This window comes from Tetrao urogallus (assembly GCF_951394365.1).
Source record: "Tetrao urogallus genome assembly, chromosome: 1".
In the NCBI taxonomy this organism is placed as follows: Eukaryota; Metazoa; Chordata; class Aves; order Galliformes; family Phasianidae; genus Tetrao; species Tetrao urogallus.
The window spans coordinates 154,297,437-154,319,716 of NC_136813.1; the positions used below are offsets into that span (position 1 = coordinate 154,297,437).

The window sequence follows — 22,280 nt, forward strand, 5'->3', positions numbered from 1 at the left end:
GAGGAATGTAAAATACTTTCTTCTGTGTTGAACATTTGCAATCACCATTGTACATTTAAAAAAACCCAATCCACCAACTATAAGTTGTCTTAAATAGCCCCAAGTGTCCCTGAAGAGCTACTGTGTGCTGTGTAAAAGCTGAATAATCCTCCACATGTCAGAAGGTGACTCTTCAGCTGTTCAGGATCATCAGCTGATATGTTACCACTCATAAAAAAAGATTCAAAACATAAGAATGCAGATTTAGGTAAAGATCATCATGATGGTAATGGAACTGATCTGCAGGAACTGACAGCAACATTAAAACCAGTCTAGCAAGAATGATTCAAGAAAGTGTAGCTTTTACTTAAAACCAAAATGCAATGAACACAGCAAATTCACACAAAAATAAGTTCACTAGGAATACTTTTCTTTTTTTTTTTTTTGACATCTTATTTGGCTCATTTTTCCTCATTTACGAAGATAAATGGAAAAAAAGAATATGTTCAAACACTTTCTATTTAAATACGTACATATTGACTGTAGTACTCATGTAACAGCAGAAGTGCAGTCTGTGCAAAAGTACTTCATAGCATTATTGCTCAGTGATCTGAATAAAATAACATATTTATGAAGGCACATTGATAGAAGAAAAGCTGTTTCAATCAGTTGTGTCTGTTTTAATCATCAAAATAGGGGAGTGTACTTTGGCCCTTTTGCTTAGAAAAATATGACTTTGACTTTCAAAATCTCTTCTTGAATATTTAGTCTTAGTATTTACATGGTAGTTTCTTCCCATTCAAGCTCCACATCACCTACAAAAGAAACAGATATATTACTTTAACCTACTTTGTAAACAGATAGTACCTAATGGCAGATAACTGTTTTGGCTGAAGTGAGATCTCACGGGGGCAAAAGGGTGGAAGGCTTGAGCAATGGCTGTTACCACAAGGGAGGCTTAAGGAGAGCAAAATGTTACACCTTTATTCTTCTGAAGCCAGAAAATGTCAGACTATTTCTTTTTGCTTCTTAGACTGGACAAGTCAATTCACCTGCTATGAAAAAACAATTCTGAGATAATTTGTATCTGCTTACCTTCCATGGCATCCAGAGAGTCCATCTTTTGAAGTGCTGAATAATTTACAAAACATATTGGTTGGCTACTTCCCCTGCTTGTCAGCAGATCCAGGACACACTGATGCAAAAAGATATACTGTGCCTGTGAAGATGTGAATTTCAAGACATTTCATTAGAAAGAAAAAAAAAAGTACTTATGAAACAAAAATAAACAAAAATACTTCTGGATTTTTTGTATAGCATTCAGGTGTTACGAAAGTAACTGCAGTTTAACTTAGTCATCTCAATACTTTGATGATATCATATATGCCTGGCCTGATTTCATGCATCACAAGGTATAAGGTGCTAACATTTGTCAAAAGATGTTAATTGTTATGGCTAGTAAAAATATGAAATTATACTAATAATGTCTGAGAACAACAGCTGTGCCATATTTTTCTGTAAAGGTGTGATCTATGAAGATGTGTTTGATTACTTTTTGTTGTTAGTTAGACTGAAGAAACTGAACAAAGAATTTCCCTCTTTATAACATAGAGAGAACCAGCAGGGTGCACTCAAATGCAGAAGTTCAAGTAAATCTATGTGTTCTAGGATGCACCATTGCAACCCGTGAAAAACCCACACTGTCTTCTGTGATAGTTCTTGTACTGTAGCATGACTTTTAATAGACAATAATGCCAAGGATGGGCAACTAAAGTTACTTTGACACCACCAATGACAACTGTGGGTAATAACTGCTGAAAAGAGAAAATAAAAGAAGGCAATGCCAGGATGAAATAAATAATGAAATAAAAGAATAAAACCAGATAGGTATGGAGACTGAGATTATATCTCAAAAGTTGTGAATTAATCAGTGGGGGCACTGCAAGATGGTGGAAGTTGATCATCCTCAAAACATTTAAAGTCTCTTGCACAGTTTTGATCCCCACCAAATAATTCCAGTGTGTTTCAGGTCATTCCCCATAGAGGACTTGCATGCAGCTTTTTGTGAGGAGTGCAGTAACTGCCGAGATGTTTCTTTGCACAAATACAGGCCATTCTGTGCTCAGACAATGATTGCAAAGGAAAATTATTTTTAAGTTATAATCAAGGAAAAAAATAGGTCTGACAGCAACTGATTTTTTATTCTACTCATAGATCCTACAGACAATTTCATTGAGGGATTTCTAAACTGAGTTCTGGAGATGAGTTCCTAAGGCTTCTCTCTCCACATCTTCTATGCTGATCACATAAAATCTGAAGTATAGATTACTAAACAGTGTTTTATAACAGAGCTGTCAGAATAGCCTGACTACTGAATCTGCCATAAAACTTTACAAGGTTCAGTTCTCCTGTAGCAAGTTTTAGTGCTGATATGCATTTTGTAGTCTGCAAACATGAGTTAGAGATGACCTGGACAGAGAGCAGGCTGTCACAGGATTTTGAAGCTAATATATAGAAAGTCACGGTATATTGGAAAGTCATGAAGTAGAGTAAAAAATTTCAAGCAGCAGCCTTGGGTTAGAAATGGCCTGCAGGATGCTTATGCAAAACGCTTCATGCAAATACAGTTGGATTGCCATTCCACTGGGCATTTAAGAACATCTTTAAATTCTGCTGTTATTCCTTTACAAATACCCAGATATCCTAGCACAGTAGAGGCCTTCCTCACTAGCAGGTCCTCCATAGTTAATAATAAGAATGTCATAAATCCTTTTTTTTTTTTTTCCAGGTCCAACAAACATTGCCTTAATTTTACAAACTATCAAGTCTGTGCTGAATTCTGTCCAAATGTGTTATTTTATTTGAAGTAATTTATGAAGCTGTGTTTTATTCAACACTTGTACATCACTCAAAACTTGAACTTTCTGAGAGTTTAGGAAATTATGATTAAGGTTCTAAAATCTGAGCATTTCAGCACTCATTTCTGCACTAGGCAATACTTTGCTGGCCAAAATCTAGTTAAAAAGATACAAAAGCATACATTTATAATCCAGATAGAAGCAGGAATTAATAGAAAATTAAGCTGAATTGTATTTGATTTCTAGACTAGTTTTTTTAGATCAGAATATCAACGACTTAATTTTTAACATCAGGAAAACAGAATTTAAATACACTGTTACATCTTACCAGATTCTGGACCATGCACATTCTTTCACTTCTTAACTCAGCTACAAGGCCATAGATATCCACAAAATCGTGGTCATTTATATGTTGTGTTAAATGGTCGAGAGCAATATAAACACCTGTTCTTCCAACACCAGCACTGCAAACATAATGCACAAAATAAAATGAGTTTTTATTCTTTTTTTTTTAATACAAAATATTTCCTCAGAAAATATTGGTTATTAAAGTACACTGATTATGAGAAGAAAACAGTGGGAAAAAAATGAAAGATTTTGCACCAGTTTTGTGTGTATGTCTCCTCAGATAAAGTGAAGGAGATAAAGTGAAATCATGTTCTGACTTTGATTTTACAAGGAGTTCTATGGGAAAGTGGGATTTAACTAAATGAATCCACAGAAGAGGAAACACAACCCTACAACTTCCCTTTGAATTTTCTAAATTTCACTGATTAAAAAAAGAAAAAGGAAATCACAAGATTGTTTGAAATCACATCTGGATTCTGTGATGTTTTTTCTATTTGAGGAAACCCAACACAAGAGCTAGCAAAACATTTAAAATAAAATTATTTTAAAATGAGGATAAATGTTGTTGTTTTAATCAAGGGCTTTAGAATGAATAGGATTTTCTTAAAATCACTGTCAGTCTTTTCTGCAACTAATTATTAAATACAGAGTATATTATGGAGGTAATCAGGTAACGTATAGCAAAACTACAAAGAACCTTCAGGATCTAGAAACAGAATATAATGAAAGAGTTTTCTGGATATGAGAAAACATGCTGCTTCATAATCATCAGGAGCATGGGCAGAGCATCTTGCCCATGTTGGCCCCTTCATTTATCTGAGTTGAGAAAAGGGAATGGGATTCATTGTAAAATGGCCCAGAGCATATAAGTGACCTCAGCATATAAGTTCTTTCCTATAACAGTCTCTCTGTCCCCTGCAATAGAGGAAAATGCCAAATAGTCAAGGACAACAATGTCAAATAAAATTTTACCAGGTTTTACCATCCATTGTGGAAGGCATCTGTAGGACATGGAGGACAAATAAAAACTATCCTAGTTTGTAATAAACTCACTGGAGAAAGACAGGGTCTGTGACAACAGGCCTAGCTTTCCTGTCCACACATTTCCTTGCTCACACTGAGAATGAGGCAGTCAAGCCCAGACCTTTCCATTCAGAGCTGAACACTTCTAACCACCAACACATTTTTAAGAGCCTAAATATAGATTTTAGATGTTTACAGGCATCCAAGCTTGAAATCCAGCATATGCAATATTCTATACATATTTGTCATTCTCTGTGGTACCCAAATAGTTTCTTCCTCGTGATAATGATATGTAGATACTAAATGCAATACTTAGGCATTAATTTTTCAGAGCTATAAACACAGAGTTACAGAATGGCTTGGTTTGGAAGGGACCCTAAAGGTCACCTAGTTCCAGCACCCCTGCCATAGGCAGGATTTTCACCCACTGGATTAGGCTGTCCATAAGAACATCCACTGATATCTCAATGGGATTTCAGAGGATGGAAGAACAAGCCTACTTGGGTGTTTTACCTCTGATTAAGGCTCAAGGAACCCTAACGGAGAAGACTTCACCACTATCCATAATAGAGCCGTGCTCAGGTACTCAGATTTCGTTCAGTGTCCCTGAGCTTTAATATATAGACCTATATATAGATAAATCTATATATTTAATATATAGATCAGAATGACAAGATATATACTTACCTGCAGTGAACCACCATCGGCGTATTATCGTGTGCTCGACTTGCACGGATAAGTTTTACAAAGTGGATAATTGGTGCAGTAGTTTCAGGGACTCCATGTTCTGGCCATGAAGTAAAGTTACACTGCCGTACCATCATGCAGTCTCCGTGCTGTAAAATAGTCACAGCACCATACTCAAAAATGGTTCTTGTATCTAGGAGTAACTTCTTGTGCACGGATCTTATGACAAGTTTTTTGATAAAGATGGCATCAAATTCATCTTTCAAGAAGTATTAAAGATTTCCGCAGTCTTCTCTATTTGACTTAAATTACTGTATAGGTATCATTTGTGGCTTACATTTTGATACTTCTAGAGCTTGTCTGGAACTTCACTGAACTGGGTTGCCAAATTTATTTAGGGGAAAGCAACTATTCTAACACTGGTCTATCATAGTTAAGGCAAACAAATACACTGGTAAACACAAATATATTTTCTAAGTATTTGGTGCCTTCTCAATCAGAGCAACAGCAATAGTAACTCAACAAGAACAGCTGTTTATGATCTGGTATCTATATTAACCATGAAGGACATAACAATAAAAGCACTGGATCAGGCCAAACCCTATCTAACCCACTATCACATTTCCAACAGGAATCAAGGAAAATCTTCGTGGAAATCATATGTGATGACAGTGCAACTACAATTCCACAGTATATCCTTTCCATTCCTAGTAGTTTGCAAGTCATGAACCACCTCAGTCACAGACAGTACCTAAAAATTTGATAATTCTCAGCAGAATTTTCATTCATTACTTTCTCCAGAGCTTTTGAAATTCTTTCAATTTTTAGCATTCACAGTATTTTGCAGAAATGAGTTTCAACTTAATCAACTCTATCATAATGAACTAGCTCATTTTGTTTTGAACCAACTATTTGATCTTCTCATATTGAAAAAAAAAACAACCAAACAAAAAAACAAAAAAACCCACTGAGAAATTGTAAATAATTACATGTAGAAACTGATTTGCTGTATTATTAAAATTGATAGATAAAAAAAAAAAGAAATGTTTTTGAATGCAATATGGCAATAAATATGAATTATTTGGTATATATTTTACCTGCACTGGAAAATGATTAAGAATCCATCAATTTAGATGAAAGGTAAAGTGCAATCTTAAAGACAGAAGTACAGCACATTAAATGGTATGCTCTCATGGGGGATATTTCAGCTATTGTAAGCAGTGTATTTAGTCAACTCAGCTTAAATTATCTTGTTTTCTATCCAACTCACCCTCACTAATATGTGACTTTGCATTTTGCTGACATGCATTTTTACTCAAAATAGCCCCTTTTTAATTTCGTGTGCACTGTGTCTTATTTTAGCTGGGGAAAAATAGAAACAAATAAAAACAATCCTTCTCTCAGTCATTTTTAAGCACTCAGTTGACTTGAACTTCGTGCATAACCTTACGGGGCTGGCAACTGAAACAACCCCCTAAGTGCTTGTTTCTTTTGCAGTACGCACAAGCCACAGGATGTTAATGCATCTTCATACTCGGATAGCAGAATTTGGGTCCTAGGATGTGACTGCACTACATACAATGTGTCAGTGTTCTGCAAAAGAAGGCTGACTTCATCTTGGGTCATTATGTTCAGATTCCTTTCCAAGTCCACCTCCTGGTCTGACTTAATGCCACACTTCCAAAGTGTGGAAACTATAGTTGTGGATCATGAGAAAGATGAACACGTAAGCTGTACTCCGCCACCTCCATTCCCAGAACAAAGAGTGGGAGTAATACTGATGATTCTCATTTATATTGGGTGAATTTCCTGGGGGTGGAGGCCAATATGGCTGGTGGTACAATGCAAAACAGCTGCACTACAGCCAAGCATGCCCTTTAATCTGAGAGGGACACATTCAAAGGGATTTGTCTGGTAACAGAATGGTTAGGATTACTCCTTTCTAGAAGAGACCACGGAGGTGTCCAAATAGAAATTGCACCTCCCACAAGACCAGAGGTTCAGTAATCTCGATAGGCTCTTCATAGCATGTTGGCCACATATCTGAGTTCTTTGTGATAGAACATGGAAGAAATTCTCAGAAGAAAAAAAAAAAAAAAACAGGAGTGAAAACAAAATGCTCAGGAAAACCAGCCAATATAATGTGTGCACATTAAAAGATTAAAAGATAATGAGGGGTAGCTGCATGTTGGATTGGAATATCTCTAATGTTGAGTTGTTGGGTGCATTTTATTCAATTAGCTTCCAGGTGCAACTTACCCTTTCAATTTTTAGATCTCTGATGGTCCAGTCTATTTGAATATCTTCCACCAATTTAGTAATTACTATATCCCCAAACACAGTCACTGGTTTATTGTCTTCTGGCCAGTACTGATGGCATCTTATCTGCAGGGAAGTTATTACTAATTAACAATCATTATGCTGTAAATTTTGCAGAAACTACATACAGACTTTTCTATTATATAAAATGCTGTACATTGGTAACTTACCCGTCCTTTTTCAAAACACTGTGTAAGCATCACTAAAGTTTTTGCTCTAGTCTCCCACACCATTCTCCAGAAATCACCCACTGTCCCTGGTAACGGTCCCTGAGTTGCAATAAATTCATTTGGACATAAGTATCCCTAAGAAAAAGAAAATATTTAATACATAATAAGTGGCAAGGGAAAAAAGAGTTTGCATGTGACTCGTGCCAGTAGCTATAAAGCCTAAGGCTAGAACCTTTTCAGATGTACTAAAGTAATCGGTGTAGGTCTGGCAGATGGCCATGGAAACCTAAGGATGTAAAGCATTTTTTCCACTGAATAGATCGGTCATGAACCAATGTTCTAATAAAGTTTGGGAAATGCAATCCTACTAGAAATTCTTTTAGCAAAGAAATGGAAGGGACATCAGGTCAGGAGTTGTCATTCATAAATATCTAAGTTGTCATATTAGTCTTAATGCAGATCCACTCACAAAGAAATTTATTAGGAGAAGGCCAGCAAAGTATAATTAAAATAGTGCTAAGGAGAAGCAGGGTGAAAGAAACAACTGAGAAGCAGTGTGAGGGCGAGTGCAAGCTGCACGCAACATTGATGACCTTGTCCTTCCAGTGATCCTCAAGAATCATAGAATAGAATCCTAAAATAATTCAGATTGGAAAATATTTTTAAGATCATTAAGTTAAACCATCCACCTAATACGAAAGGCTAAACCTAAGTGGCATGTTGAGGCCATTTCCTCAAGTTCTGTGACTTGTTACCTAAGAATAAACATCACTGCACCTTCCTTTCAGGTAGTTGTAGAGTGCAATGAGGTCTCCCCTTACCCTTTTCTGCTCCAGACTAAACAATCTTAGTTCTCTCATCTGCTCCTCAGATGTCTTGTTTTCTAGTCTTTTCACCAGCTTCATTGCTGTTCTCTGCACACACCTGAGCAACTTCATGTTCTTCTTATAGTGAGGGGCCCAAAACTGAACACAGTACTCTAGCTGCATTCCTACCAGTGCCAAGCAGAGAGGGACAATCACTTCCGTAGTCCTGCTGGCTATCCTATTTCTGATGCAAGCCAGGATGCCACTGGCCTTCCTGGACTCCTGGGCACACTACTGCCTCACATTCAGCTGGATGTTGACCAGCATCCACAGGTCCTTTTCCACTGGGCAACTTTCCAGCCACTCTTTCTCAAACCTATACTTCTGCATGGGGTTGTTAAGATACAAGTGCAGCACCTAGCACTGAAATTTGTTGAATGTCGTGTGATTGGACATTACTATCCTAATTCTGCTGCACAGATTGCCATGGTTTTGTGATTTTTGGCTTTCGGTATTCCACATCATAACATCATGTGGGGCACTGGGACTTTAGCTGTCAACGCTCAAGTCCCGGGTACCTGCCCTGAAGAGAAGAAGAACTACATTCCCCAGGGGACCTTGCGATCAGGGAGAGGAGGTTTAACTCCTGACAAGGTCGCCTGATTTCTCTTTCTCGCCTGCCCTTCGTCGTGGGCGCTGCTCCTGTCTCCCTGCTGCTCAACTGGACTGCGCATCTCACCTCAGCATTGTGGTGAGGCCTATCCACCTTTCGGACATTCTCTCTCTCATTATATTTGATTTATTAGCTTCAATTCTGATTATATTGTATTATAGTGTGTTATCTTGCATTCCGATAATATACTTAGTAAATTAGTTTGTTTCTCCTCAGATCGGTGCCGCTGTTTTAATTATTTTGGTGTCTCCTGTTTTCCTTTTTTCCGGAGGCGCGGATCTGCGGATCCCTCCGCCCCGCTCGTCACGGAACCGGGCCGAACCAGCCCGTAAACCGTTGACAACAGATCAACATTCCCATTACTCTCAAACAGATCAACATTTCCAACCAACATGGTGTCACCTGCAAATACGCTGAGGGTGCACTCCATTCCTCATCAATGTAATTGGTAAATATATTAAATAAAATTGTTCCAAATACCAAGCCCTGGGAAGTACCACTTGTGATCAGCTGCAATTTGGATTTAACTCCATTTACAACAACCCTTTGGGCCTGGATATCCAGCCATCATCTGTTCTAAAATGAAGTTGGAGCTTACTCAAAAAAAAGTGATTTCAGATAAAGGTCTTCAAGAAGCTGTCTTTAGAGGCTGAGAGTTTTTTGGTGTATTTTTTTCAGTGTTGGCTTCTGTAGTTTAGTTCTTTGATAAATTGAGGAAAGGAAGCTGAAAAATCTGTCTAAATGCTGAGCCGAGCATGGTTCTCATGGATCTGTTCTCTTAATCCAAACATACCCTGCAGAATATTTACAACAGCAGTAGCAGTGATAACAATAAACTTATGGCTGTACAGCCAGCAGTCTGTGTTATCACATAGTCCAGTTTATTGCTCAAAAAAATTGACACAGTGGTTTATAGTACCTTCGAAGCTCCTTATTGGAATTATAGCCCCATAAGTCACAGCTGCCTCTTACTTATTCCATCTGTAATATACAGAACAGGTGGCAGTGGGAAACTTTTTTTTTTTGTTAATCCTCCCTACTTTAAGAGTGAGCTGGGGAGCTGAAGTTCAGGTATGCAAAATCCATAGTTCCATAGAACTATGGAACATAGAATCCATAGTTCGCTTACTGATTTGTTTTCTTGTTTAAAAGTAAAAATTAAAATAGCATCAAATTTCCCATTTGTTAAAAGTATATACACAATCTCTCATTCCCCATCTTTATACATCTACACCTGTATAAAAAGGTAAGTAAATACACATATATTTACACCTATGTGCATTTATATATTTACAAATCCACAAATATATAAAGTGAGAGCATACAAAGGGTAAAGATTTAGCCCTGAGAAATGAGTCTATTTGCTGAAGAACACTGATCTAAACTGAGATGTTTATATGTAAAGACACAAAATCTCAGCAGCGTATACTTTCTGCAGCTGGCATCTGCTAGAGTTTTTTGGAAGTTGCTATTTGCATTGCCTGTTCTGTGGCATGTTTATGACAAGGAAGGTGAAGACTAGGCCAGGCTCATTCTGGTCTCCTCAGTGGCTGTGTGTTCCACAGCCAAGCACCCAAGTAACAAGGTGTCATGGCTCTTTCATTCTGCTACTTGTCAGAATCAGGAAATTCCATACTTTTGCTAATGAAAAAGGAGGATGCTGTTGAGATAAGACATCCATTCTCAGCTCTCTAGCTGATTCCCTGTGAACATCTCTTAGTCACCTGGAAATAACTATTTCTGCTTGCTGTTGTGTCAAATGTTTAGACTACCATCTGCATGTCTTGCTACATGTTTAAATTGCACTTCGTGCAAATCAAGTCTTGACCTCGCTTGAAACCACCATCCAGTGCTACAACAAAATAAATGCACAATTATGTGTTACACTTCGAGCATGAATAGAAGAAAAATGAGTTAGACAAGACTGGAGACAGAAAAGTATAGATAAAGAATTTACTGAGAACACAACTAGAAAATGCGAGGCATAGGAAGAAAGTTGATAATGAGAAATATATTTTAACTACAACACCATAGAAACAGTAGCTGCAGTACATGAAATAACGTTGTTCTTTTTGCAAGTTATTTTTTTTACTCTTGTACAAGAAAATAAACATAGTGAAAATGTGAGAGACTCTCTACTTACAGATACATAGCTGGCATTAATGTAGTCAGATCCAGGAATACCAGCATCAGGCATCAGCTTTACTCTGTTGTTATTATCTATGATGGAAGTAAAGTCTACTTAACTACAAGTTTAATTAAGGAAACACTGATTTAGGTAACAAATCAAATCAAATCCAAAACAAATGGATTACAAATGAATTAGACAGGAATATTATTATTAACACAATGATACTTGGCAATTTAAACAATTTCCATTATTTTATAGTCATCCTGGTTCCAACCAAATTTATATATATATATATATATATATATATATATATATATATATATTTATCAAAATGGTGAATAATCCAAAATCTAAAATGTGATGTGAGTATGGGAGGATCCTCTACCTAAAAGTAGCCCATGTTCTTTAAGCCATCCTGTTCTGGCACAGGCATCCTCCATACAAGTCAGACAGAAGAATCAGGGAACTGCCAGTCTTTCCATCTTATGAAAGATTTAAGCCAGACCCTGGCGATTTCAAAACTTTTTTTGTACATAAGGCAAGCTCATCAATTACAGAGAAGTTTGTTTCAAAGAAGACTAAACGGCAAGTGATTGAGAGTTTCTGATTTGGGCCCGCAGTGTACATTCAGAAATGGTGAAAAACAGGAAAGATGTGATGTGTGAATAAGTAGCTGCTGAAACATTCCAAATTTTGAAGTTTGGTCCACACCTTATTAAAAAAATCAGAATAAAAAGTTAAAAACTTTTGAAACTCATCAGTTTATATTTTACTGTGTCATGAATATCAATCTTTAGTGACCGTAATTTAGAACTCATCTTGAATAAGGCAGTGGATAGGAGGAACAGCTGTTGTGAAAAGTTAATAGCACAGAATGTAGCATTATTAACCAAGGAATGCCATGCTCCTCATCTCACATCACAGCTAATGCTTAAAATAATAATGACATTTCTTGTCTTATTAACTGAAAAATGAAGCAGTGTTGAGTACAGAGAGACAGACTCCTGTCTCTTGTGATAAAATCTAGCCTTGGCTTTTAAGTTATCCTACAGTCACTCTGATCTTCTACCAAACCTCTGCAACACATTTACACATATCCACAAGAAAGCAAACCCAAGCTCCTGTGGTAGCTGAATGCACAAACATGTGGATTTTATAGTTAAAAAAAATAACTTCTCACTAAAGGGAAAAAAAAACAGGAAGAATGTTAAAGAGTTTGCTACAAGGGTTGAATTACAAAGCTAGGAAACTACTGAAGCTATAGTTTCTTGCACCTGCATGTTAAAGCTTGCGAGAGCAAGTTGGAAGGTACTTGCAAATAAAGCTGTCTTTAAAAACAAAACAGTGGAAAGACCGACTTGAAAAATTATTTCATAATAAAGATATGATTGTATGATCAAACAAAAACACAGTTGAGTTCAAAATATTTGCTGCACTATCAAAGGCAGAGAACAAAATGGAGGAGTTATTTATTAAACATACATACATGGCTTAATGTTTGGGAAACGATTCTTAGACCTGTTCCAAGGCAGATCAGCATCAGTTGAAGCAAGGTCTTCAAGAAACTTAGGAAGTTCCTATAAAGGAAAAAAAAAAAATTGTTAATGCACCTTTGACTTTTGCCTGAAGTAAATATGAGGAATTGATAGTATTTAGTTGTTTCTCCTGAAATAACCACTCAAGTAAGAGGGAGAATTCTGTAGTTCTGTAACACGTAACATCTTTAGTTCTGTAACATGTTGCACTTCACTGTCAGCACTAGTTACACAAGCCACAATAGAAGAAGAACTGCAAGAAATGCTGTCAAGTTGAACAATTAAAGCTTACGTGAACATTCACCTTAGCAAGTCTGGATAAAGTCAGCTTACCACCTTTTGTGCTTCTTTTCTGTCTCTCCATGAACTCACATACATGGTAACCATGCCTTACTGACTCAGTCTTATTTTTGAATGATGTATCTTCCTGACTCCTGTAGCTTGGGAGAGCTTTTGCCACAGCATGAGAACTGATGAGGATTTAATTGAGACAACTGGCAATTAGTTATTATTCACAGGCCTGATTGTGAAAAGGGTGGGAAGAGTTATTTTTGGTTGTATCGTAGTTTCATAAGCGGTCATTAGTTCTGTTACTAAGGGCAAAAATGAATAAATCGCTCACACTGAGGAATTTATTTGATGGGAGTGTTTCTGTACATAGATATGACCAATTTCCAAAGCTGAATAAAAGAGAGGAGGGACATTTTCATGACTTGTTAGTACAGAAAACATGTTGGTTGCTCCAAAAGTAATGTCTCCTGTTTATTTCTATTGAAACTACAAAGAACACCGGACTATTTGATACAGCAAATTCTCAGCTACAAAACACTATTTGTGAACAAAGCCACCACCATTAGCTCTGCCTTTTCCATAGCAATGATCAAGAGCCTGCATGGCGCGCTTGTAAAAATCTGCACCAGTAGAAGTGCCCCACTGCTGCTGTCGTCACTACTGAAAGGCACCACTCACTGCCTCACTGTGCTCACATCCACTGCTTGGTCTCCAGAAACATTCAGCATAGATAATGATAATATATGATAATATCATAGGTAATGAAAAATGGAAAAAGCAGATTTTTTTTAAATTCTATGATTGTTTCTTTCGTTGTTAATTCAAATATTTCATCGGTATTATTCGGTGTCTTCAGATATTAAGAATAAGTTAATATAAGCATTATCAAAATTGAATAATTTAAAAATAGACAGAATGAACCAAATCAATGATTAATAAAATTTGTTATCTTATCTCTTACAATGGATAATGCCTGGTATAAAAGTGAGCTTAAAACCATTGAACTGTGAGCAATATTATCCCATGAGAAAGTTGTTTCTTTCACTAGTTGATAAAAAAGCCCACGCCCTGAGGCATGAGGACTATTCACTTCTATAATTATATCCTCAATGATATAACTGCAAGTGCTTCTAAACACATGATGAAAGCAAAGTACTTTCAGACAAGAGACCTGACTTCTCTTCCTGACATATTTCCATGGGGAAAGAATTAGAGAAAGAACTGCAGAGAGTAACTAGATGCTCATTTCCCTTTGAAAATTTACAAGGGACTAGATCCCAAACACCCTTCAAAGTCTCTCTATCTATATTTTCACAGAATGGTTGAGACTGAAAGGAACTTTTGGAGATCATCTAGTCCAATGTTCCTGCTCTGGCAATGTTCCCTAGAGCACGTTACACAGGATTATGTCCAGATAGCTTTTTAATATCTCCAGGGAAGGAGACTCTGGGCCACGTGTTCCAGTGCTTAAAAAAGAAGTCTTTTCTCATGTTCAGATGGGAATTCCTATGTTTCAGTTTGTGCCTCTTGCCTCCTGTCTTGGCACTAGGCACCGCTGAGAAGAGCCTGGCCATGTCCTCTTGATATCCTCCCCTCAGATACTTACATGATCAGATCCCCCTGAGCCTTCTCATCTTGAAGTTGAACAAGCAGTTCCTCATATGAGAGAAGATTCAGTCCCTTCATCATTTTAGTTGCTTTTCACTGCACTCACTCCAGGAGATCCATGTTCCTTTTCTACCAAGGATCCAAAAATTGCAGAGTACTCCACATCTGCCCTCACCAGGGCTGAGTAGAAAAGAAAACTCATCTCTTTCAGCCTGCTATCAATGTTAGTCCTAGTGCAACCCAGGATTCCTTCTTGGCCACAAAGGCACACTGCTGACTCATGGCCAAACAGCCACCAGGCCACCAGGACCCCACGTCTTTCTCCACAGAGTTGCCTTCCAGGAGATCAGCCCCTAACCTGTATGGTGTATGCATTTATTCCTCTCCAGGTGCAGGACCCGGCTAAAGCCTTTGTTGAATTTCAAGAAGTTTGCCTCTGCTCATCTCTCCAGCCTGTCGAGATCCTTCTGAATGGCAGCACAGCACTCTGTGCTATCAGCCATTCCTCATCAAGTCATTGACAAATAAGTTAAACATTAGTGACCCCTGACTAATATTGCTATTTACAGGCCTCCAACTAGACTCTGTGGTACTAGTCACAATCCTCCGAGACCTATCATTCAGGCAGTTCTCAGTCTACCTCACCATCCATTCATGCAGTCAGCACTTTCTGAGCTTGCCAATGAAAAAAAGTCTATGATTTTGCCCATTTGCCCATAAATGAAAGTTGTGGATTTAAAATCTTATAAAGCACCGCTTACATTAACTTTATATCCTTGTGTTAAGTAACTAAACAACATGATTAATAGACTTGAAATAAATACAAAATTAAATATTTAGATCTTTAATACACTATAGAAAAATATATTTCTCATTGCTTAAAAGCACTCCTTGCTTTAAAATCTTGTCAACCTCTTAAAATGAATCAACCTCTGCCATACTCACAGCAAATTTCTTCTATCTTTGAGCTGCCTCTACCTTTAGTCGCAGTAATCCCTTAAAGAACTAAATCCCCAGCCCTATGACTAAACCTAGAGAAAGATCCCTGTTCTCAGAGCAGAGTGACTTTGTGAATTTCTATCAGGATTTGATAAGAACAGTAAAACACTCCTAAGGATGGAGCTGCCAAAATTCCTCATTCAGAAAGCTGAAAGTCTCTCAGAATATTTGTCCTCGAATTTTCCATTAAAGAGGAAAATAGATTATATGTCTATAGTATTTTTCAGGTATTTTAAGGGCTGTGAGATTCCGTACCAAGTGCACATCATGTGAACTGTTACTTGCCTCATCTGCCTCACTTCTCTGAGTCTTAGCTTGCTAGTAACTAGTACAGAAGTCATATTGCTGTACTGAACTCTGGAGAAAAAACAGAATCAGAGTACACTGCTTTTGTAATGATGCTTCCACATCTGAGTAAGTGCTTAAATGCCTTATACCAATTTTCTGCATCGGTATGGATTTCACTCTATGATTTTTTTTCAGAATTGGGGAGAGACTATTAGGATTCCCAGGTGCAAAATCAGTTTGTTACATAAATCATATTTCTCTGTGGACTCATAAAGCTTTTAAATAATTTATATGAACTTTGTTTAGTGTACTTTTATGGTACTTTTGTGGTGACATTCAAAGGCATTTCACCTTTTAATTTGTGAAGAGACTTTATCATAAAACAGTTTTAGAAGTATTTCTGCCTCAGATATTGAGAGATATGTAAATCCTCTGGAAAGCTGGAAGATTGAATATTAGCCAGGTGGTGCCACCAGTTACTGTGGCTCTGTATGATTTCTTTAAACTTGCCTTTTCTGATAAGATATGGAACTAAATCCATTCTCAGGTCTGTATTCCTAATCATTATGTTACACATAGGCCATGTTAATATGTGGTCTAAGATTGATCCCCAGAGATCTCTAGGCACAGCATCTAGGTCTAGTAAATTAGATGAGCCCAAGAATGTCCCAGGATTCCAAGACTAAGTGAAAGGAAGTGAGCTACTTTACACTGGCAAAACTTTAAAACAGGTTTATTGTCCATCAACTGCCCATTGGAAATGATCTCTAGACTATTTTACCTACCAAAACATACCTTGCAATAGTCCAGGAGGACTGCTTTCTGAAACAGATCAAATTTAATGCAGAGAATATACTAATGGTTTGTTGGAGTAAATTATCATATGATCACATCCAGTTCCTGATATGCTTGAAATTACTAGTAGACAGATAGCCAGAGAACCCAAGCAAGCTTAGCACCAGGCTATGTGCTTTAAATATAATGGTGCATGGGTTTAGAGCCTGAGCTACACACATTGTAGGAGCCTTGAGTCATTTATGCCAAACTAAAGCCTTGCTTTCAGATGGAAAACAAAGCAGGTCCTGGAGTCTGTTTGCTTGCTGTGTGCATTGTCTGTTTGCTTCTTTGCATTGCAATTTCTGATGTCATTTCACGTGCATTGTCAATCCTATTATTAATCTGATAAGAAATTTATTGTGCATTCTTTAGATATAATCACAGTCAGACGCTGCAGTTCTGCTTACCCTTGAACCAGCCATCTGGGAAGGCATTGCTACACTCTGAAACATGGCAGTTGAAGTTCAGAGAGAAATAAAATGGAAGTCCAAATGTCAAATGAAACTGTTGGCTGTAAGTTGACTATATGGTTTAGTTATATAAAGATTCAGCTACTTGTATTTGATGACATTTCAAATGGATTCAAATGGACATTTCTATTTGATAAAACACTTGTCTACTTTAATTTTTAAGGTATTGCAATACTGTAAGGCTTACCCTAATGTACGTCGCACCTAAAAAAATTAATCTTGGAAGCTTTCCAGTGATGAATATGTGAAAATATTATTGCTAGTAAAACTTTTCATCTGTTCAGTCATGCATAATGAAACTATAATCACTCTTGTTCAAGTGAAATAACAGTTCCATCCTTGGAAGAAAAAGTTCTCCTTACTTTATTGCTCAGAGAATTTTATGGTGCTTTTTATTATTAAACCCAGACCAATTTTACCTAAGGAGCATAACAAAAAAAGCTGTAGGAAATACCATTAATCTTTTCACACTTTTGTTGGTTTTCCCTCAGAGACTGAAATATTATAATCTGGCAGAAGAAAAGCCAATTGTTGATTGGCTTTTTGCTAATCCAAAAGGTAAGAAATGCATGGCAAATCTATAAATCCAAAACAATAAAGTTACTGGAGACTGACAAATTACTTTTGTGAGTGCAAATGACTGTATGTGTTACAAATGATGTTGATGATGATAAAAATTCTGAAATAACAAGGAGAGAAGATATCGTTGAGAAAAAAGATTTGATAGCCGTAAAAATGCTATTTCATGAAAATGGTGAAAACGCCAGAGGTTTGTATTTGAAAGTATATATACTTTATATGTATGTGATGTATATTTTGAAAGCTGGTCTCTTTTCAAAAGGAAACACAAGCTTGCTGAGTTTGTATACTGAGACAAAAAGATGGAGGCTGCCCTCAAAAGTAGGACACATATGACCTATTAGTTGTAAAGGAGAGAAAAGCAAAATTGTGCACAAAATTTTAACTGTCTATTCTGAAACCCATGAAAGAAAAACATTTTTAAATTGCATGGCAGTATAACTGTGCCCTGCACATTTTACAAAATAAATGCCAGCTGTGTTTTTGGGGTCATCACCATTCAGGAAAATGATCATCTCTAAAACTGTTATGATATCTGAATGTATGTAGAAATCTCCTACATAAACCATTCTCAATTAAACTATATATGCATCACTACATACGCAAAAACATAACTACTGTGTTCCTGCAAAGACTGAAATGTAAAGATCATTCATTGCTGACACTTTGGTGAATAATTCTGATCAGGATGCAGTGTAGACTGCAGAATCCAAATCAGGTAATATTACTTTTTAAACAGTCGACCTGGTAATTGTGTATTGATTATCAAGGCCAGAGTACTTCACGGCATTGCCTGCTTAAAATGGACATGAAATGTGACACATGAAACAACTGAAGGTCTTGCGATGTTGTGACAACTGCTAGCAACATACCGAAAATTCTTCCTGAAACTTTAGGTTGTTGTTTGTACAAAGCTCTTCAACATGTTGTAGGAAGGATTTCTTGCTTATTGGCCTGAAAGTAAGGACAGAAGAATTAGAGACCTACAGGTGGTTTCTTTATCATTCTTTTAATTCTTATTTTACTGCAGCTTCATAGTAAGTTATTCCAGTTCAGCAGCAACAGATATTTATATGAAGAAAATGATAAGCTGCTTACAGCTCACTTATTTGGTCTGCTTTCAGTTGCTGCAAATAGAAGCATTTTTTTTCCTTCTATTGTTTCCCCTCACCAAATCTTTCATTTGCAAATGGTAACAGTACTGCTGGGTAGGATTGTTTTTTATAGGTAATAGCATTCCAAGGCAAGGTTTTGGCATTAATGGAAGTTTGTAAAGTAACCATTGCATTCTAAAGTACATAATACTTCTTTGTTGCACCGAAAACATTTTATACATTGCAAGGTTTTAGACATATAAAATATTGCAGTGACCTCATTCTCATAATGACATGGTTTTTAAACCCTGAGGAGTTTAAATATCCCTGTATTACTTCTCAAGCTAAAACACAGACATGCAGGCTTCACCCCAGAGAGAGAGAAAGCATTTCTCCAGTTACCATGCAATTAGTCATGCTTTTATGATTTATACGCAGCTTGGAGGGTTTTTTTCCTAATAAACACAGAAGAAGGAACCACACATTGAGACTCACGAATGGCTACTAAATAAAAAAAACTTTAATCTACTTACTTGATGGATTTTCTATAACTAAGTAACCTGCAACAGAGATTTTTGTTAAATGTGGCAGGGTGTGAGTTAACCAATATTGTGCATGTTTCTAGGTTTCAGATGAACTATTCAAGTAAGTAAAGAACCCTATTCATTTCTCTCATGGATTCCATCATGTCAGATGTCTTGGGTGCTTAGTTTTTATCTCAAGTACTGGCAAATATTGAAGGTACAGTTTCTATCATTCTGTTCAGATCATTTTACAATATTCTGGGCTCATATGGGCCTGGGAAATCCATACCTCCAGCATACCACTTCATATACATTGACAGACTTCATTTTACACCATGTGCTCAATGCCATTCTTCTGATGACCACTTCAGATCATAAGGATAAGAGTCATCTGATTCTCTCTTTCAAACTGATAGCAAATAGTGGCTTCCTGCACTGCAGTTTGGTCATTAAATAATAGAAATTATATCAGTGCTGCACATAAGCAACCTGAATACAGTGCTTCAGGACTGAAGCTACCTAGATCCAACAGCAAAGAACACAGAGACAAGCAGCACCATTAACGCAATCGTACTCAATTGTTCCCTCCTTTACTCTCACTCAAAACAGAGAAGTAAAGCACTGAAAAAGGGCTATGTACTCTCTCTTCATTTTTTAATATTACTAACAGATGATAGTTTTATAGGTGCAGTCATGAACTTTAAGAAGCACTAAACAATTTTAAAGACGTAAGACACCTGCACTTTGACACTTGCCTTTGAATATTTAAGTGAAGAACTGGATTGTAAGGATAACTGAATTCTCACACTTCCATTGGTAGCAAGTGCATATTGCAATGGCTTGGCAGCTCAGAAAATAAGCCTGTAGCAAAGATGTTGGCTTTTTTGATTAAGAATCTTCAGAAGGAATGAAGTTTGTATCCCAAGTACCGATTTAAAGGAGACGGCAATGCTCAGCTTCAGCATCCTCAGGATTCAAACCCAACATTTCTTACAAGTCTCTTGAGAATGAAATACACAGTAATAATCTTACAGTATTTCATCAATGAAAAATACTCATCTACCTGTAATCTCATTATCCACAGTTCTCCTTTTTTTTTCTTTTTTTTCTTTTTTTTTTTTTATGTATAAAGCCTAAAAATTTTGATATCACTAGATCTTGATGAGAACAATTAAGAATCAAACTATTTCATCTGAACAATTCCAGATTCCCATTTGTCTGACTTTGAAACTAGGGAAGAAAAACATTCTCTAAGATAAAGAATGCTTTATTGCCTTAAATCTGATTTTCTTTTAAAACAGTGTATTGTTTCATGTGTGGGATTTTTTTTTGAAGTCTATCAAAAATCTGAATCCCACTCAGATTACTTATGATAGAGCTAGAAAGAAGCCATTTATTTGTGTTGGCAGTGGTAACTGAAGACCATATTGTCACACAGACTCAGCTTTCTTTCTGGGTCAATCATCTGAAATCCACAGGGAATTAAAACTTTGTCCAAATGGAAAACAACAGAAATGAGCAAGTGGGTAAAAGGCTTAACTCATAAGCACCACTGACACTTCCTAAGAACAACAGACGAGCTAATTTTTTAGCAAGTTAATTGAAAGCAATATTGAGCTTAACCCTTCCTGAATGTTAAAGGCCTCGGGAAAGAGAACACATGGCCATTTCTTCCATTGTACCAGGACATGCAGTCATAAACCCTGTTCTCCTGGGATACAAAGCTGAGGTAGCTTATAAGTGATAGCTGATTACTAAAGGAAATTCGTTGAAGGAAAAGTTAATGCAGGAGCCATGCCTGTCTCCATTCAAAGAAAGAAGAAACACGCTGGTCTGGAGAAAGTAATGTGTGTGCAAAAGTGCTACTTTGAAGACAGACACTTACTGAATGCAAAAAATATAGGAAAGGAGAGAACGGGAAAAAATTTTATACACAATTCTTTTCTATAAAAATATTTATTTGCAAGCATTACAGTGTCTGCAATTGAAAAATATTTCTTCTAAATCTGTGCCCATCTGCTTGACAAGCTGTCTCATTCGTTCAAAGTATTCCCCATAACGTAAAACTTTTCATGGAAAGATTTTAAGAAATGGATATCTATGGCTTTGCCCCTGCTGCAGAAACCACCGTGAAAGCAGGGTGCCAGAGAAGTTCTCTCCCAGCCAAACACCTCAAACAGGGAAGAGTTACTTGTCTCTAGCCACGTCTGGTGGGCCCTGAAAATTCATTGACAGAATCCACTCATAGGAGATAAGTATCTGCATTGAAAAATGGACTGGTAAAAATTATGAACAAGATACAAAGAGAGGACCCAAGTATATAAATATTTAGTACACTTAATGAATGAATGTTTAATCCAACCCAGATGGGCTATATATTTGTTGAAGAAGAGTTGGATTATTTATTTATTTAGTTAGTTAGTTATTGCCTTTCTCATACAATCTCCACCATCACTGAGATCAATGCATTTCCCAAAAATCCAAAATCAGTATTTCAGATTCATACAGAAGTAGATCTCATTTTCCACTGAACTCAATAGAATGTAATTCCTTGAAGGCAGTCTGAAGCTACTTATGATTAATGAATTTCCCAACAAAGACTTGCTGAGAGATGGTGCATATTAGCCACTACTGGTCATTTTCAGACAGTGAAAATTTGTAAGGGTTGTTTTGTTTTTTTTTAATTTTGTTTATTTTCTGATGATCAGAATATCACAATAGGTCAAGATATTCTAAACAAATACCAGAAAATGTTTGAAGAGACAATGTATGTTTTCGTGGAACAGGCTGGAGTGTCTTGATTCTGTGAATGAACTGTCAGCCTTTCATGCCTTTATTGATTTGACATGATGTATATTGTACTAGTTGAGAAATGACAAAACACTTAGAGTCCAAAGCATCTCCTTCAAAAGAGCCCTGGAAGGGATGATTCATAGGTACATAAAAAGTTTAGACTGCTCTTTTATCATCTAAGATTGCTAAAAAAAGTCTGAATCACCCCTTCAGAGTAGAAAATACACTTGGACAATTAAAACTAGACGTCAGGTGACTTAGTAGAGTT

General features: G+C 36.8%; 1 protein-coding gene across 1 annotated transcript in view; it reads right to left on the reverse strand.

The window, feature by feature from the left end:
* Positions 1-756: 756 nt before the first annotated feature.
* PTPRQ (protein tyrosine phosphatase receptor type Q) overlaps positions 757-22,280 on the reverse strand; it is a gene marked incomplete at both ends in the record, with an annotated part of 121,080 nt that continues 99,556 nt past the window's right edge. Inside the window, 10 exons of the mRNA XM_079545547.1 lie at positions 757-794; positions 1,075-1,198; positions 3,166-3,301; positions 4,896-5,044; positions 7,155-7,280; positions 7,385-7,519; positions 11,007-11,083; positions 12,481-12,571; positions 18,474-18,555; positions 19,229-19,255. Of these exons, the coding sequence (XP_079401673.1) occupies positions 757-794; positions 1,075-1,198; positions 3,166-3,301; positions 4,896-5,044; positions 7,155-7,280; positions 7,385-7,519; positions 11,007-11,083; positions 12,481-12,571; positions 18,474-18,555; positions 19,229-19,255 (985 nt within the window). The remainder of the gene's footprint in view (positions 795-1,074; positions 1,199-3,165; positions 3,302-4,895; positions 5,045-7,154; positions 7,281-7,384; positions 7,520-11,006; positions 11,084-12,480; positions 12,572-18,473; positions 18,556-19,228; positions 19,256-22,280) is intronic.